The sequence below is a fragment of the Tupaia chinensis genome, unplaced genomic scaffold (genome assembly GCF_000334495.1).
Source record: "Tupaia chinensis unplaced genomic scaffold, TupChi_1.0 Scaffold000248_1, whole genome shotgun sequence".
Classification (NCBI taxonomy): domain Eukaryota; kingdom Metazoa; phylum Chordata; class Mammalia; order Scandentia; family Tupaiidae; genus Tupaia; species Tupaia belangeri.
The window spans coordinates 127,744-144,112 of record NW_006159726.1 but is presented as its reverse complement, the minus strand read 5'-3'; the positions used below and the strand labels follow the sequence as shown (position 1 = coordinate 144,112).

At 43.6% G+C, this 16,369-nt stretch overlaps 1 protein-coding gene across 1 annotated transcript in view; it reads right to left on the bottom strand.

Annotated features, from left to right (window-relative positions):
* Nucleotides 1-9,885: 9,885 nt before the first annotated feature.
* Nucleotides 9,886-16,369, bottom strand: part of DIPK2B (divergent protein kinase domain 2B) — a 69,659-nt gene continuing 63,175 nt past the window's right edge. Inside the window, exons 4-5 of the mRNA XM_006148859.1 lie at nt 14,759-15,047; nt 9,886-13,371 (exon numbers count right to left, since the gene is read on the bottom strand). Of these exons, the coding sequence (XP_006148921.1) occupies nt 13,031-13,371; nt 14,759-15,047 (630 nt within the window). The 3' untranslated portion in view covers nt 9,886-13,030. The remainder of the gene's footprint in view (nt 13,372-14,758; nt 15,048-16,369) is intronic.

The window sequence follows — 16,369 nt, the reverse complement described above, 5'->3', positions numbered from 1 at the left end:
CTCCATGGTCACAATAGAGGGTGGGCTGAAGTTCTTTCTAGGCAGAAGTAATCTTGACCTTTGGAAGGCCCTTAAATTCTTCCTATCTTTATGTAAAATAGGATTAGGCCAAAACTGGCCCAGGACACCTCTGCCCTCTCCAAGTGAAATAGATAAATATATTAGGATTCCTCAAATTAAGTTTTAGATCCCTACAAAACTGTATAAGTATCATTCTTTATTAAGATCCATAAGAACTAATATCTATTCTTGAGATTTTCTTTTCTCAGCACCATTCCCAGTAATCACAAGATGGCTCCTGCACCGCATCTGCTTACCGGAACCGCTTTCCCAAAACTGCATTCCATGAAGGCCCACCTACAATTGCGGAACTGCACTAGACCCACCCTTAATCAAACCCTGAATAGAATCTTTGTTCTCTGTTGTTAAAAACTTTATGAGCTGTTAATTGAAACACTAGCCCCTCTCCCTTTACTTGCATGTAACACGTTTTCAATAAAAACGCACGATGATTCCTAGCAGTCGTCACTCCTCAGAGAGCGATCTCTGAGGGGTGTCCGGCATAGGACATGCATGAAAGGCATCGAGGCCTCTGTCTTCTGTTCACCTTCGCCGCCTTCGTCGAGATAGCCCACCCACGCCAAGGCTGGACCCCAGCAGACCCTAAATTGAATCATGAAGGAAGATTAGACAAATCCACACTGAAGGGCATTCTACAAAATAATTGACCTTTTCACTCTGAAGATGTCAAAGAGATGAAATACACACACACAGACACACACTCTAAGAAACTACTTCAGATCAAAGGAGACTAGAGAGAGACACAACAACTAAATGCAATATATGGTCCTGGATTGGACTAGGGGCCAGAAAAAAATTTCTATGAAGAACATTATTGAAGAAATTGATAGAATGTCAGTAAGGGATGTAGTTAGATAATAGTGTTGAATCAATGTTAATCTCCCAGTTTTGATAATCATATTGTGGTTATGCAAGTCTTTATTTTGATTTAGGATATATACTCTGAGGTATTTAAGGGCATGCCTTTAGCTTCTTTAAAATGGCTTAGAAAAAAATATGGGTGTGATGAGTGCTGGGGAAGTGCATAGGGCTTAGCCTTACTGGGAAGGCAAGAGAGAGATGGAGAGGGATAGAGAAAATGGTAAAACAACATGGAACAAAATCAAACAATTGGGAATTGGGATGCAGAGTATATGAGAATTATTTGTTCTTTTCAACTTGCCTGAAATTATTTCAAAATAATGTTAGGGGAAGAAGCCCTGGAAAATAAAAGGAGTGGGGAACTAAAAATACAACTGGGTATTCTGGACAGCTAGTGGGGTTTGCCAACTGTGAATGTAACTATGGGGACCTAGTTGGGTAGGAGTGGTTGAGGGGCTTCTGACATTGGGCCTTTGAATCTTTTTACTCTTTCATTTTCCTGCCTGAAGGTAAAGGCTATGCTCCAGCACAAGCAAGCTTGCAGCAACTGTGCACTCAGCACCTTGACTCCCTAGTTTTTAGTGTGACCTGGTGCCTTAATCTCTGCATTCTGGCCCTGAAGACCCTTAGATCAACTCTGTCCAGGAAAGGAGCTTCCACTCTTTTGTTGGTATTGGGGAGGCATTTACTTGGCTGTGGATCTGGGATCCAATCGCTTTTTCAAACAACCTTTTAAAGCCTTCACTGTAGTTCTGCCATCCCTTCCTCTTCATTTTCTCAGAGACCTAGTTAGTGCCATGGATTCTTCAACTTTTTGAGAGATTTTGTGCTGTAAATTGAGTTGGTTCTCAGCATTCTTTGCAGCCAGTTTAGGATTCAGTTCTTTTGGTCCTGTTAAGTTATTTGCTTTCCACATTTCAAAATTGTGTTTCTATTTTTCTCCTCTCTCATTTTCCCCTGTCTTGTAGTTTGTGCCTATTAAAAATTTCCACTTACTCTCATTTTAGTAGAGGTTACAAATGTTAAATCCATGATTTTGACCAGCCAGTCTGTGCATAAATCTCTCTGCATTCTTGATGACTTTCTTTGGATAGCATCCCAGAAGTAGAATTACTAAGTAGAGAGTGCCATCCTTTTTTAAGATTCTTGATCAACTTTGCCAAATTGCTATTTCAATAGGAGTGTATATCCTCACCAAGTTTCCATGACTTGCCTCTTTTCCTGAATATTTGCTGCCTTGGGTAGAATCATTTAAAAAATAAAATACTAAAGCATTTGCGATTTTGACAAGAGGAATATTAACTCACTTTTGGTACAATTTCCCTTAAAGAATGATTTTTCAGAGAGAAGCTCCAGGTATGGACAGGAGGTAGGAATGTGAATTTAGCTAAATGGCAAGATATGGGAATGGTGGGGTGGAGAAGTTTGCATGGTGGTGGTGGGGGAAGAGGTTTCAACTAATGTTGGGCATCCTCCCTGCAAGAGGCACTGTGCTTTCTGTTTAGAAGGGAAAGAATCAGCTGCGAGCATGTAGAAGCCCCAGGTTCTCTGGTATCTTCCACTGTGATAAGGGAAATCCTGATTCTAGTATGGGCTAGAATAGACTTTTGGGAAAATCAAAATAAAAGAAAGGGAGAGAAAGAGAAGTAATTATGAAAACTAGGGCGAGGCAGTGCTGCAGTGGTAAAATGTGACACCCTGACATACATACTTTCCCATGTGGGGAAGGTTCTGGATTCATGTCCAGAGACCTCCCTGAGTAGGCTGGGCATGCATGTGCCCATGATCTGAGACTGGCTGAAGCTGGGGGTGGATTGCAGCCTGAGAAAATGTTGTCTGCTGTCTCTCTGCATCTGTCTCGGTCTCTCTTACTCATGGAAGAAATAAACTTAAAAAAATACAGTGGAAACAGTGCAGTGATGCTTACACACAATGAGCATTGCATTACTCTAGAGCAAGCTCCATATGAGAGACTTGAATCTTCCTTTTAATACAACTTAGTTTCCATGTGTTTCTCATAGTCAGGATCATTTAGTCACACAAACAATGCTTTAGAGTTTTGAGTTTTTGTTTTATACAGCACAGCCCCAAATATGTCAGACTAATTTCTGCAACTCATACACTGGGTCGTTTTTATTTTGTTTTCCAATTTTGGAAAAATTTTGGAAAAATTTTAGTCTTATAAAAAAGTCCCAAAATAGTGTATACAGTTCCTTCATACCCTCCACCCACCTTCTTCTCATGTTAACATCTTATATAACCATAGTACAATGATTGAAACTAAGAATTTAACACTAACAAAATGTTATTTATATTTTACAGACCTTATTAGAATTATACTAGTTTTCCTATTGGAAAGAGAAAAACAGTCCATGACAGCTGGAGACTGTCTTGGCCTTATCAATTTGGTCTTACCCTCAGTGTTTCTGAGAGCTGCCCCAGCCCTCACAGCTTGGCCTTTGTGTTCTTTTTGAACATAAACAATTTCTCAGAACGTCAACATCAAACAAGGCTGCTCTGTGACCAAGATGGATCAAGAAAAAACAAGGCCACTCTGTACTCAAGTCTGAACACAAACAACAACACAAGACATTGTTTAAACAAAACTGACTGAACTCCCTGTATCCTGGTTAATGAGAATATGAGTGGTAGCTGCTGCTTTACTAATTATAGTTTTAGCCATGCTTCATTCCTCTTGTCCTGTAGATAAAATTTATTGAGATATGCAATCATAGAATCAGCTCTGCTTCCTGACAGCATCCAATCCAGGGCATTATAAGTAAGCAACTACATACATGTTGCTTTTTTTTAAAAAAAAATAGGTGTTGGTTTCTTTGCAGCAAATAAGTTTATTAATTTATTTATGCTATGAGAGACAGAGATAGACAGATAAACACTCTCAACAGGGCCTTCATATTGTGATTTACTCCCAGACCCAGTGAGCCCAAAAAAAGAGCACATGCATGTATGTGTGCACATGTGGCCTGTATGCACAAGGAGGCCTCAGAAGGGGAACCTGGGAATCTCGCAAGTGGATCCATCATTGGAGAGTATTGTATTATCATTGTGCCACTGATTGACCCACCCCAAATGTTTTCGTATATCCCCTTCTTTCCTACATGATAGCTAACATCCTAGAAATACCTTTTTGTGCTTTGCTTTTATTCCTGCTTAGCACTGTATTCTTCCAATTATTCTGTATCAGTTCACACAGATCTTCTTCATTCGATTGTACTGCTGAATGTACTCTGTTGTGTGGATGGAGCATAGTTTATTCAACCACTCTCCTGTGAGCAGGCACTTGGATTGTTTCTAATAATTTTCAATAACAATAGACAACTTTGGTTATTCATTGCCAATTATTTGCTTATTCTTTACTTAATTGCAATGAATTCTATGGCTCTGGTGAATAAATTTGATGCACTGACATTTGTGAGAGGTTCTGGTCCAGGATCTGAAGACAGACATGCCTGCTTTCAGAGCGGATGCTCCCTCTGCGACACCACACTGCCTCTGGAGTCATGGCACAGGCCTGAGACTAGTCTCTGGTCACTAGAGTGGACAGAATGCTCCTGTTTTCTTATCCGTTTCTATAAAGAACTCTAATGGATAGGCTACTTGCACAGATTGACCAGCCCACCTTTGCTGGTCAAGTCCTCTAAGCTCCCTTTCTGGATGGTCATTTATTATTATTATTATTATTATTATTATTATTATTATTATTTGCTACAGGGCACTTGTACTCACCAGAGAGAGACAGAGAGGGAGAGGGAAAATGAGAAAGCACACTCCAGGGAAGATGGCCACGCCACAATCCCTTCTCTATTCTCTTCTCAGCATTTTTGGCATGCACACACATGCACCTGGTGTATTTTTTACAGCTGCCAGGTCTGGGACTCTAACCACATATGGGTCAGTCATGTGGGACCCAGCTACCTCAACCAATATGCCAACTGACTGGCCTCCAATGAATGGTCATTATATTTGCAAACTTGAACGTTCCCAGCCTGTGTTTTGCTCTTCCCACATAACCTGCCACTGTCCTTACAAAATGCCATAAACAGCTGTGAACAGTCCAGAGTCTCCTTGTGTGCCTGTGAGCTCAGCCGTGTTGGTATATGTGGGTGACAGACTTGAAGTGAACAGAAAATCTACATCACCACGAACTGGCAGTGAGACTGGAGCTTTCAATGGGCCAAGATGTGTTCTTCTTTTATCTTCATATAAGGAGCACAAAGGGCTTCTTCAGGCTCCCAGCATTACCTGCCTAAGAAGAGATCCCTTCTGAGCCTAGTGGAGGGCAGGGTTGAGAGGGCAAGTATAGTGGCTGCCCAGTTGCCTCAGGGTCTGGATGGGGGAGGCAAGAAAAATGACCCCAGTCAAACTATCTAGCAGCCTGAGTCATCCTCCTAGCTCCCTCTGGGCTGGAATAGAGATTTGGGGCAAGGGTCACGGTTCCTCCAAAGAGGCTGCTGCAGTCACTTTGGCTGTGTGAGGAACACTTCCTGCTGGAAGACCCTGGGTTTCTTCTCCACATGTGCCTTCAAATATAGAACACCCATGTGTGACAGGCTCTTGAGAGACATAATGTTATTTACACAGGACAATTACCCTGTGAAAGTAAATCTTTCTTCTCTCCATTGGATGGATGAGCAAAGTGAGCCTCAGGAAGGTCAAGTAACCTATCCAAGGTTACACAGTAACCAGCAGAGTTCTGATTTGCTAATCAGGTCCATCTGATTCAAGAGCTCTAGATCTTTTGAGAAAGAACACAAATCCAACAAAGTATTTATTTTAATTCTAGAGGAAATGTTCAGGCTCACAGAATCACTTGTAGGCAGAAGTCAGATGCTACAAGGGAGGACTGGTAACCCAGAAGACCTAAACACTGTCATTTGGGGACCAGCAGTTGGCATAATGGCTATGTCGCTGGACTCCCATGTAGTCGACTCTGGTTCGCGTCCCGGACCCGGTGGCTTAAAACTCACGCTGGGCGCATGTACGTGTGTGCCCAAGATCCAGAGAGGAGAATGGAGGAGAAGGGATTGCAGTGTGGCCATCCCCCCTGGGGGGTGATTTCTTGCTTTCTGTCTCTCTGTCTCTGTCTGTCTGTCTGTCGAGCGCATGCACCCTGTAGCAAAAACCTCTCAAAAACAAAACAAAACAAAACAAAATTGTCACTTGGAGCCATCACTTAAACTGGTTTCCTCTTTTGAAAAAGGACTTGGCTGCAGCACTCCTGACAGCTGCAGCTGGTGAAGTGTGTTTTCATAGGTTGGTGCCTTGGCCATGGAGGTTATTAAATATTTTGTATGTCACCCCTGATCTCCTGCCTGTTCCCTTTGAATGTGGAGGTCAAATGAGATTCCAGCAAATGCCAAGATCATCCTTTGCCTAGTATAAGGAATATTAAAATTTTTAGGCACCCAGGGCTGGCTTTGTGGACCTGAAACCTATACAGTTGAACTGAGTTTAATATTCTGCTGTCTGGCTTTGCAGTTTTTAATAATTTTTTAGAAAAGTTTATTTATTGGGACCAGCAGATTGTGTAATGGTTACGTCACTGAACTCCCAAGTAGTTGACCACGGTTTGAGTTTCAGACCCGGTGACTTAAAACTCACGCAGGGTGTGTGTGCATGTGTGTCCAAAACCCCAAGAGGAAAATAGAGAAGAGACTGTGGCTTGACCATCCCCCCTGGGATGTGATTTCTTGCTTTCTGTCTCTCTCTCTCTCCGTCTTTCTGGTGAGCATATGTGCTCTATAGTAAAAATCTTTCTTTAAAAAAAAAAAGGCTATTGGGATCAGCAGTTAGCGTAATGGCTATGTCACTGGACTCTCATGTAGTCGACCGCCCGTTCAAGCCCCGACGGCGTAAACTCACGCCTTATGTGTGTACAAGCGTGCCCAAGATTTGGAGAGGAGAATGGAGGAGAAGGGATTGCGGCATGGCCATCTCCCCTGGGGGGGTGATTTCTCACTTTCTATCTCTCTGTCTCTCTCTGTCTTTCTGGCAAGGGCACGTGCCCTATAGCACAAACCTCTCCAAAAAAAAAAAAAAAGGTTATTTAATTCTTCCATGATTGAGACACAGAGATGAGAGAGAGAGAAAGAGAAACAGCACTGCAACAGGGTCTTTTTTTTCCCCCCTAAAAATTACTCAAGCCATTTTTAATTAATCCTTACTGCTTTTCTTTCCTTTTCTTTTTGTGGTTCTTGATTCACATATAATCATTGTTCATCTTTGTGAGGTACAGTACGGATTTTCAAAGCCTGCATACCGCGGGACCAGCAGTTAGCGTGATGGCTATGTCGTTGGACTCCCATGTAGCTGACTGTGGTTCAAGTCCCAGACCCGGTGGCTTAAAACTCATGCTGGGTGCGTGTGCGTGTGTGCACAAGATCCCAAGAGGAGAATGGAGGAGAAGGGATTGTGGTGTGGCCATCCTCCCGTGGGGGTGATTTCTCACTTTCTATCTCTCTGTCTCTCTGTTTGTCTGGTGAGTGCACGTGCCCTATAGCAAAAACTTCTCAAAAAAAAAAAAAGCCTGCATACCGTGTACAATAATCAAATCAAGGATAAAGACATGTTCCTCTTATTTGACAGAGGACATTATACTATGTTGTACACATTCAGTAATAGTTCTACTAGGTTTTGTTCTGTTTGGAAGTATATATTGAATGGTAAACCCAACAGGCATACTCAGGGAGGTCTCCTGGTGCAAAATCTGAACCTTTCCACGTGTGTAAACCTCACAATGTAGTGCTTTATTGTTATACCACTGTCTGGCCCTTTCATTTCTTAATTTTTGAACAAAAAAACCTCATGTTTTTATTTTGCACTGGGTTCCAAGACTTATGTAGCCAGTCTTGCAGGCTAGAAGGCAATGGGTGACATAACTCAGAAAAATACCCTAATACTTCTAATAAACTTCCAGAATACTGAGAATACATGATAAAATAATTTTGTTGTGGCTGAAGTCACTTGAGTGTTGACGCATCTACTGGTTGTTGAAGAGAAAGCACTGTCAACCTAAAAAGGAGGGGTAAGGCACAGTAAGTGAAATGCTAAGTTATTTGAGCCAAGGGATTAGGACAATTCACCTCAATGACAGTTTTTAGTTGCTTAGAATATGTGCACTGAAATGACTGCTAAGGGAGCTAGTTTATATAACAGACTGCTGTGGCTTGGGCTTTCCCTCAAAATTCATGTGTTGAGATTTGGTTGTGATGGAATTAAAGTGAAGACCTAATTTGATTATGGTGTTAAAAGGTGGGGCCCTTGGGGAGATATTAAGATTAAGATCATCACGGTGGGGTCCCTATGGTTGACTCCTGATTGGTTTATAAGGAGAGGGAAGGAAACCAGAACAGAGAAACTCATGGACATAGCTGCTAACAAATAGACTGATAGACAAAGGCACTCTGCTCTTTTATTCTTTCACCCTCATGTTGTCATAATGACCCTGTAGAATGTTCATCAGATGTGACCTTGGACAGTGGACCTCTAAAGCATGAGCTGAATAAACTTGTGTTTTTATAAGTTTCCAAGCTTCAGGTATTTTCTGTTATTAGCAGCAAAACTAAGACACAAAGAGAAGGACAAGAAGGGAGTTTACAAGTTGTTCATCAAGAATATACATTGGTACATTTAAAATAACGCAGGCAACTGGTTATACATTATTCTTTATGTCATGAATTCCAGAACACTGCAATGAAGAAAGAGGGGGGAATCACACTGTAAATCTATAACTGTCTGTGGCATCAGTTTGTTTACTATAAGTTAGAAACACGCCTTTTGAGCTATAACCCTGATGGGTGTGGGCCATAACCAAGGCCTCTCTTGGGCAAAGTGCAATGAACCTCGAATTTCACAGACTATTCTGAACTGCTTTTCTCCCTCAGCATTTTCCCTGAGGACGAGGCTCTGTCCTATACATGGCCAGTGCGGTATATGAACAGCACCAAGCAAAAATGACTGAAAAATGCAGTCATTGTCTTCAGCAAGAACATTTTCCTTGCATTTGCTCTGTGCCCAGTCCTGGGCAGGTTACTAAGGTGAATATAAAGTGCCTCATGTTGCCACCATCTTCAGAGAGCACCCAATTGGATGAGAGAGTGGGACACAGATCTCTCTGGGATATCTTTGGGATTAGCCTCAAATGGGGCACAGATCAGCAGTTCAAAGACAGGATTCAGAAAGGAGATCTTTGGGGACTGGGCTGTCAGGGAAATCTTCAGCTCAAAGTTGGACTCAGAGTCTTAAATGATGCATGTAACGTCATAAGTGGAGGAACAAAACCCTTAGCCCTGGATAAGGATGCATCACACATTCCCTGGGTCCTGCTTTGGAATGAATCAGTGCTGCAGATTGAGTTATCTGGAAGCAAATACTAAGGTAGACGTTGGAGTGTGTATTAGTTTCCTGTGGGTGTTGTAACAAATTACTACAAAGTATATGGCTCAAAACAATAGAAATTTATTCTCTCACAGTTCTGGAGGCCAGAAATCTGAAGTCATTTTCACTGGGTTACAATCAAGGTATTGACAGGGCCTTATGTTGGCAGGGCCTCACTCCCTCCAGAGGTTTTGGAGGAGAATCTGTTTCTTGGCTCTTTGAGCTTCTGGTGGCTGCCAGAATTTCTTGGCCTGTGGCCACATCACCACAATCTCTTCCTCCATTTTCACATCACTCTCTCTTCTGTCTCAAAACACCCTCTGCTTCTATCTTTCTTTTTAAATTTTAAACTTTGCCAGAGGGCACACGTGTTCACTGGAGAGAGATGGGTGGAACAGGAGTAAGAAAGCACCCTCTCCCCCATGGGGCATGGTCATGCCACAATCCATTTTCCATTTCTCCCTCCATTTGAGAGTTTTGAGCATGCACCTACAAGCACCTGACATGTCTTTCAAGCTGCTTGGTCTGAGACTCAAACTGTGGGGTCGGCCATGTGGTATCCAGCTGCCTTAACTACCACACCATGGGCTGGCCCTCTGCCTCTCTCTTATAAGAATACACGTGATGGCATTTGAGCTCCCCTGGATAATTTTCTCTTCTCAAGATTTCTAATAGCTCGGTGAGGAGTTCTGGAATGAGAATTGCCTGCCAGGGTTATTGCTCAGAGGGCTAAAAGGGCCAGGCCTTCATAACTTGCCAGGCCTTGTCACTGGCTATGCATGTGCCCTAGGAAGATTGTGCCCTCAAGTGAAGCAGCTCTGTGTGGCTGAGGCATAGCCCAAAAAGGCTGGCAGCTAAAGCTGCTTGCCATCCACACCCTTGAGCTGGGAAGAGAGCTCTTCCTTAAAAAGAGATCTGGGCAGCTCAGTGCTGTGTCCACTGCACAGAGGACATGAGTGAGGCCCTTTGTCCTCAGGTGTGTTGACGAGAACAACATATTTGCTCTGTCATGAAAGGGTATGAGAACAGAGACTCTGTAACTTCCTGAACCTGAAAAAGTTGCTAGCTGGGGAGCCATGTTAGGCCATTCCTACACATATGTGGGCCCTGTCTAAGCTCTGGGCTGCCTCTGTTAGTTCTGCCTATACTGTGATGTGAACACAGCTGCGTGCACACACAGAGTTTTGTTATAATTTGTACCAAAACCAAATTTCCCAACAACCTCCCAGAGGACATTTTGGTGGTCTTGTTCTTTACTCTCTACTGAATTTCAGTCAAGCAGGGCACAAGATATCCTCCAGATTCAGGAGGGACCTGGGCTTTTATTTCCTGCCCATACTCAGCAGCTCCAGGGATAACAAGATGATTTTAAGGTAATATTCCTGAGTCTCAGATGACTGGTCTGAAGGAGAGGAGGAGCAAGTGCTTGCCCCACCCACACCTGGGCAGGTGAGCAGACATGTGCTTGAAGGATTAGAGGTGGGTTTATTATGGTTTGGGCCCTGATTTGTCCTCTGAAGTTTCTTGTTTGGGAATTTGGTCTTAATGGATGGTGACTGGATATCCTCCAGAAATTCACATTTTGGGATTTGATTGTGTTGTAAAGGTTAGATAAGTGAAAACTGAATCCTTTTCATGGTTTTCCAGGGTGGGGCCTTTGGGTGTGATAATGTCATTAGAGTGGGACCAGAAAAGCAGAGAAAGAGAAAACCAATGGATGCAGACCATGCTTTGCTGAAAGTTCTGCCTTCCACCAGTTATTTCTGTTAACCACAGGATAACTCAAGATAACTGTCTAAGATAATTATCTCAGGGCATGTGCTGACATCATGCAGGGACCATTTCTGGGCTCTTTGGGGATCTCATTCAATATCCCTTATTTCAACAAAGCATTTTGTAGTGGAAAATCACCTAGACTGAAAGATGTAGGTGGGGGCCTGGTTCGTGCATCAGAGGCTTTATGGCAATTCTCTCTCCATGTGGAGCTCTGGAATAACTAGGGGGTTGTGGTGTCTTTCCTGGGCCCTAGTTAGGTGGCTAGCTGGGTGGACATTGCTGCAATCAGGCCAGCAGGGAGAATGAATGGCGACTGTCCAGATGGGAATGGTAGGCAATAGTCACTCTCCAAACAAAAGCAGAAGACAGCCATCTTCTGTATTTTTAGGCAACCAAACCTGCTCTTCCACAAGCCTCATTTGCATTGTCACTGTCAGCTCTTAGAGCAGTTGAAAGGCAAACCCCAAAGGCAACCTAGTACACCACAAAATTGGGCTTTTTTGGGGGTCTATTTTTAAATGTGAAAAAAAGGACCAGAGTTGGGTAGTAGAGGGTGAGATTCAGAGGCTAATATAGAAGGCAAGAGAAGCATGGACTGGTAGGGGGGGGGGTTCTGGAACTATTCTAACAAATCATTCTTCCTTTCTGAGCTTCAGTTTTCCCATCTGTATAGTGAAGCCTGCTAGGCCACGTGTTCTGACCTTAAAGGAGCTGATTTAGAGGTAGTAAAGAGGAGGTAGAATGAGAAGTCCCTGGGGATAGAGGGCTGTCAGCGAAGCTGGACAAAGGTCCAGAAGAACTCCCACTACTATTTAAGGGACTGGGGCAAGAGTATACATGGAGGCCCCCATACCACGTGACTAAATATTTAAAAGGCGTGAAGCAAACTAATGAACTTGAGTAAAATATCTTCTGTTGGTTAACCCTGACAAGCAAGTTTGAATGAAAATTTGCATAGTTTTTAAAGTCTTGAACTGGAGTCATTTAATCCTGTCTTCATGCAGTTTCTTAGAGGACTTGGACTTGTACACTGGCTTCCAGAAGGTCCTCTTCTCTTCTTCTCCCAGCTCCTTCCCATATCATGAGATGCCTCACTTGAATGTGTATGGAGTCCCAGCACCCAGAGAGAAGTAGTGGGGAGCCAGAAGCATGTTGTAGATGGCACTTCCCTGGTCCTGTAGTCTTCTTACCCCATGATGGTGTGGCGGTGCAGCAGGGCACACAGCAAGCAGGAAGGGGAGCCCTCCTGTCCAAGTATAACGTGGTAGAAGCCAGTAGCCCTGTCTTCCCTTCACATCAGCCTCCTGGCATGTGCATGCTTCTGGAATGTACTTTGAAACCACATGGCTGGGGGTAGTGAGCATATGTCCCAAGTCCCCCTCACATTTCTCTCTCTTCTTCTTCTTCTTCTTCTTCTTCTTTTTTTTTTTTTTTTTATAGAGCACACGCATATGCATGAGAGGGAGAAAGAAGACACTCAACAAGGTCTTGTCATTCTGGGATCCCTCTCCCCAGTCCTCCAACTGGTCAGAATCTTGGGCAGCATGCACATGGCTGGTATGTTTTCAGGCCCACCAGAGAATCCAAACCTGTGGTTCTCAGTCTTCTTTCACCTCCACAAGAGTATGGTGCAGAAGAAAGGAAATTGAGGCTCAAAGACATCCAGTGAGTGTCCGCACCCAGGTACTCTGAAGTGTGTCCCTGGGCTCTACCATGCTGTCCTGGCCAGCAGGGCAGTTGCATGGTCTTGTCTAGCTCCCCTCTGGTAGTTGGAGTGTTCCTCAGTCCCTGGAAAATCGATGTGCATTTCTCCTTAAGATTAAAACAAAGCAGTTTTGTGAATCTTGGAATGACCCAACCGTGGAAATGGAAGGCTCAGCATGCTGTCCTCTGAGGCCAGCTCAGCTCCAGCCTCTCAGAATTTATCATTATACTTGCAGTCTGGGTAGCGGTAGGCAAACTTGGGGTCACAGGTTCTCAGAGGCCTCAAGATGTCCTTTAGTCGGCTGCCAGCCCCAAGGACTTCAGAGTCTGGGTGGGTGTCCTCTCCACACTGAGCAAGAGTAGAGTCTATTTCTTCCTGCACCGGGGAGGGAAATTTTCCTTGGAGAAGTCGAGGGAGCAACTGCTGACACACTAGCACCAAACTCTGCTTCTCAGGGATGGAGTCACAGGGGGGCAGCTGAACCTGACAGCCAGAAACCAGGCAGCTAAATATGTCTTTATTCTCTCCTGCCCTGGCGGCTGCTTGGCTGCCTAGAAGAGAAATGGAAAAAAATTACACACCCTCACAACCTGTTCTCTTTGGGGGAGGGCGCCACTAATTAGAATTCATGGGCCAAGTAGTTTAGTCTCCTAGCATTTCCCTGTCACCAGCCAATTTAAGACTCAGAGACACAATGGTCCCTTCTGAGAACAACATGGGAGGAACTCTCTCTGCTACAATAGGTTGAGGCCTGGGCATGGAAAACCCATTTATCTCTACCAGAAATTAGGCTTATAATTGTAGGGATCATAACCATACTGTTATTTTCCTGTTATTACTGAATTAGGGAACTCAGGAAATGATTGGGACTGGTTTCATTTGACCTTTTAATATACAAAGTCAGGAGGAAAAAAACAGGTAATCCGGAATATGCATTCAGTGGGTTGTAGTAGGACTGACTTTTGGTGATCTACATATGCTGAATATTCTGGAAACAGCCTAATTTCTTCATTGTTTTTTTAGAAAAACAATTTTCAATAGGTTTTCTTTCTTTTGTGAGAGTGGGAGTAAGAGTCAGAGAGAGAAAGAGAGCCCAAGAAAGACAAACACTGCATGACCCCCCTCCCCCCAGCCTTCCCAGTCAGTCAGGATCACTAGTATGTATGCCTGAAGTTTATAGGGTAATGGAGGAACCAGGCCTTGGATCTTCCCAATGGATCCAGCATTGCTAGAGTAGCACGTTATTGCTACACTACCTAGCTGACTCTGATTCTCCTTAATAAAGGCAAATCGGGAAGTAAGTGTAGTTTAATTTATCTATGTTTACAGGCCTTCTCATATAAACGAAATCAGAAATTGGAAAAGAAAATCCTTTGTCTTATTATTGGGCTCAGAAAATTTAGTCACTGTTAGAGGTCGGGGTGTTCAAAGAGTTCTATGAGCATTTGCACAGAGTGAGAAACATGATTCACTCACATGCTCAGTTGGTTCCATGATTTTTAATTTGAAAACTTTATAAAAAGCAAATGTGCCAAAATGGATTTCAAAATGTATCAGTGAACCAGCGACATATATAAGGTTTAGATAAAGTTTGAAAACATCTGGTGGGAACAACTCTAAGTGGAAGATGGACCCAGGAATTACGTGTGTGAAGAGGGACAAGGCAGGTCTTCAGGCCACATAGGCCCAACTGGACAACAGTACTGCCCTGGGACAAGGTCAAGCCTAGTTACCCTTTGGAGATGAAGCTGGAACAGAGACCCAAATAGAGGTGAGTGACCTTTTACATGACAGTTAACACTCTCCAACTTGGATTGCTCTTTTAACACAGAGACTGAAAAGGCTTTATTTTGTGACCTTCCTTCCCCCACTCCTCCCTTGCCCCTGTCACCCTGACTTCCTCTCTGACAGCTGCTCAGCCCGGCCCATGCTGAGTACCTTCCTGCTTGTCAATGATGCCCAGTGTGCTGGCATCCCGGATGAACAGATGCCCGTTGTTAAAGATGCCAAACACGCCTGCGTCAACATGGGTGAAGTAGAAGAAATAGTTCAAATCATTGCTCCTCAGAGACTCCAGGACACTGAGGAGCTGGTAGGCAAGGTCAGCTGCCTGATCTGGGGGTGCACCGTAGAATTCCTGCAGAGGCCTGGTGCTGGTGCTGAGAAACAATCTGCCACAGGAGCCCAGGTACTTGGGTAGTGGCCATCCCTCGGCTCCAGGGAAGATCTGCCAGGACAGAAGGAAGAGGCATTAAAGGATTAGAGAGAAAAATCTCATGGAGACAGCACTCTCCCTCCTTCCCTCTCTCTGATTCTCACTGTAAACATAAAAAAATCAGCCTTACACAAGCATCTTCAGTCTCAAAACACATCAGCAAAGTGTCTCTCCACCCTTTTATACCTCTTGGAACATGCTGGTACCCCTGCCTCTCCCCCACCCCCCACTCTTTAAATCTGTTGTAGATGGAAAGATTTGCAAAAGGAGGCAGCCCTTGATTCTATGCAGTGGGCCATATTTCAAGAGAATTTCTCCAAGAGGGACACAAAATTTCTAATGGACTTCCTGTGATGTTCAATGTTATGGCATATTTCAAGAGAGTTTCTCCAAGTGGGACACAAAATTGCTAATGGACTTCCTGTGATGTTCAATGTTATCCAGAATTCAGGGGAATATGTTCATTTTAAGAGTTTTGTAGTTTAAAAAGCATGATTTTTCTTTGTGATTTCACAGATATCACTGTTAGGAAGAGGCTATGATAAAAATAATAGAGAGGCAACTTAAGACTGACCTAAGGAAACATATTAAAAAACGACAACAGTACAGGTATCTGGTTCGGGGATAGGACAACATTCATGTAGGTGACCCTTGGGTGACTCAAATATTGGGAACTGTTACACTGACCCTTGTTTCTCTCCTGCTAGCTCTGGGTGAATCTGCCTGCCTGGGGTACCTACATGTTCACAGATTCTCTCCAATTGACTGGAACCTTCCAGGCAGCCTAGCACTGGTCTAAGGAAGCACATAGCTTCAGCCTCTTTCCTTTGTCTCCTTGTAAAAGTGCCCAACTTGTAGGTTTGTGAGATGTAAAAGGGGAGAGAAAATTCTGACTGGACTCTTCTTAACCATTTATTGGTATAGCTATATCTAAAATGGGTTTTTATTTTCTTTTTTCTATTATTTATTAGTTTCTTCCGTGAGTGAAAGAGACGAGAGAGAGAGAGAGAGCGAGAGAGAGAGAACCCCCAAAAGGGTCTTTACACCACAATCCACTACAGTCTCAGCCAGTCCCAGATCATGGACACATGTATGCCTGGTTACTCAGGAAGGTCTCTGGACACAAACCTGGAACCTTCCCATGTGGATTAGGCCCACAGAGCATTGCGTTTTACTGCTATGCCACCCACCGGCCTCCTAGCGTGATATTTCTTTAAACTGAGGATGAAATAGAAATGAATACTCAACACTGTTTTACAGAAGGGATTTTTTTTCTAGTATATGCTGGGGAAGGAGGTCTTGGACCTACTGTCATTGTCAAAATATGTGACCAT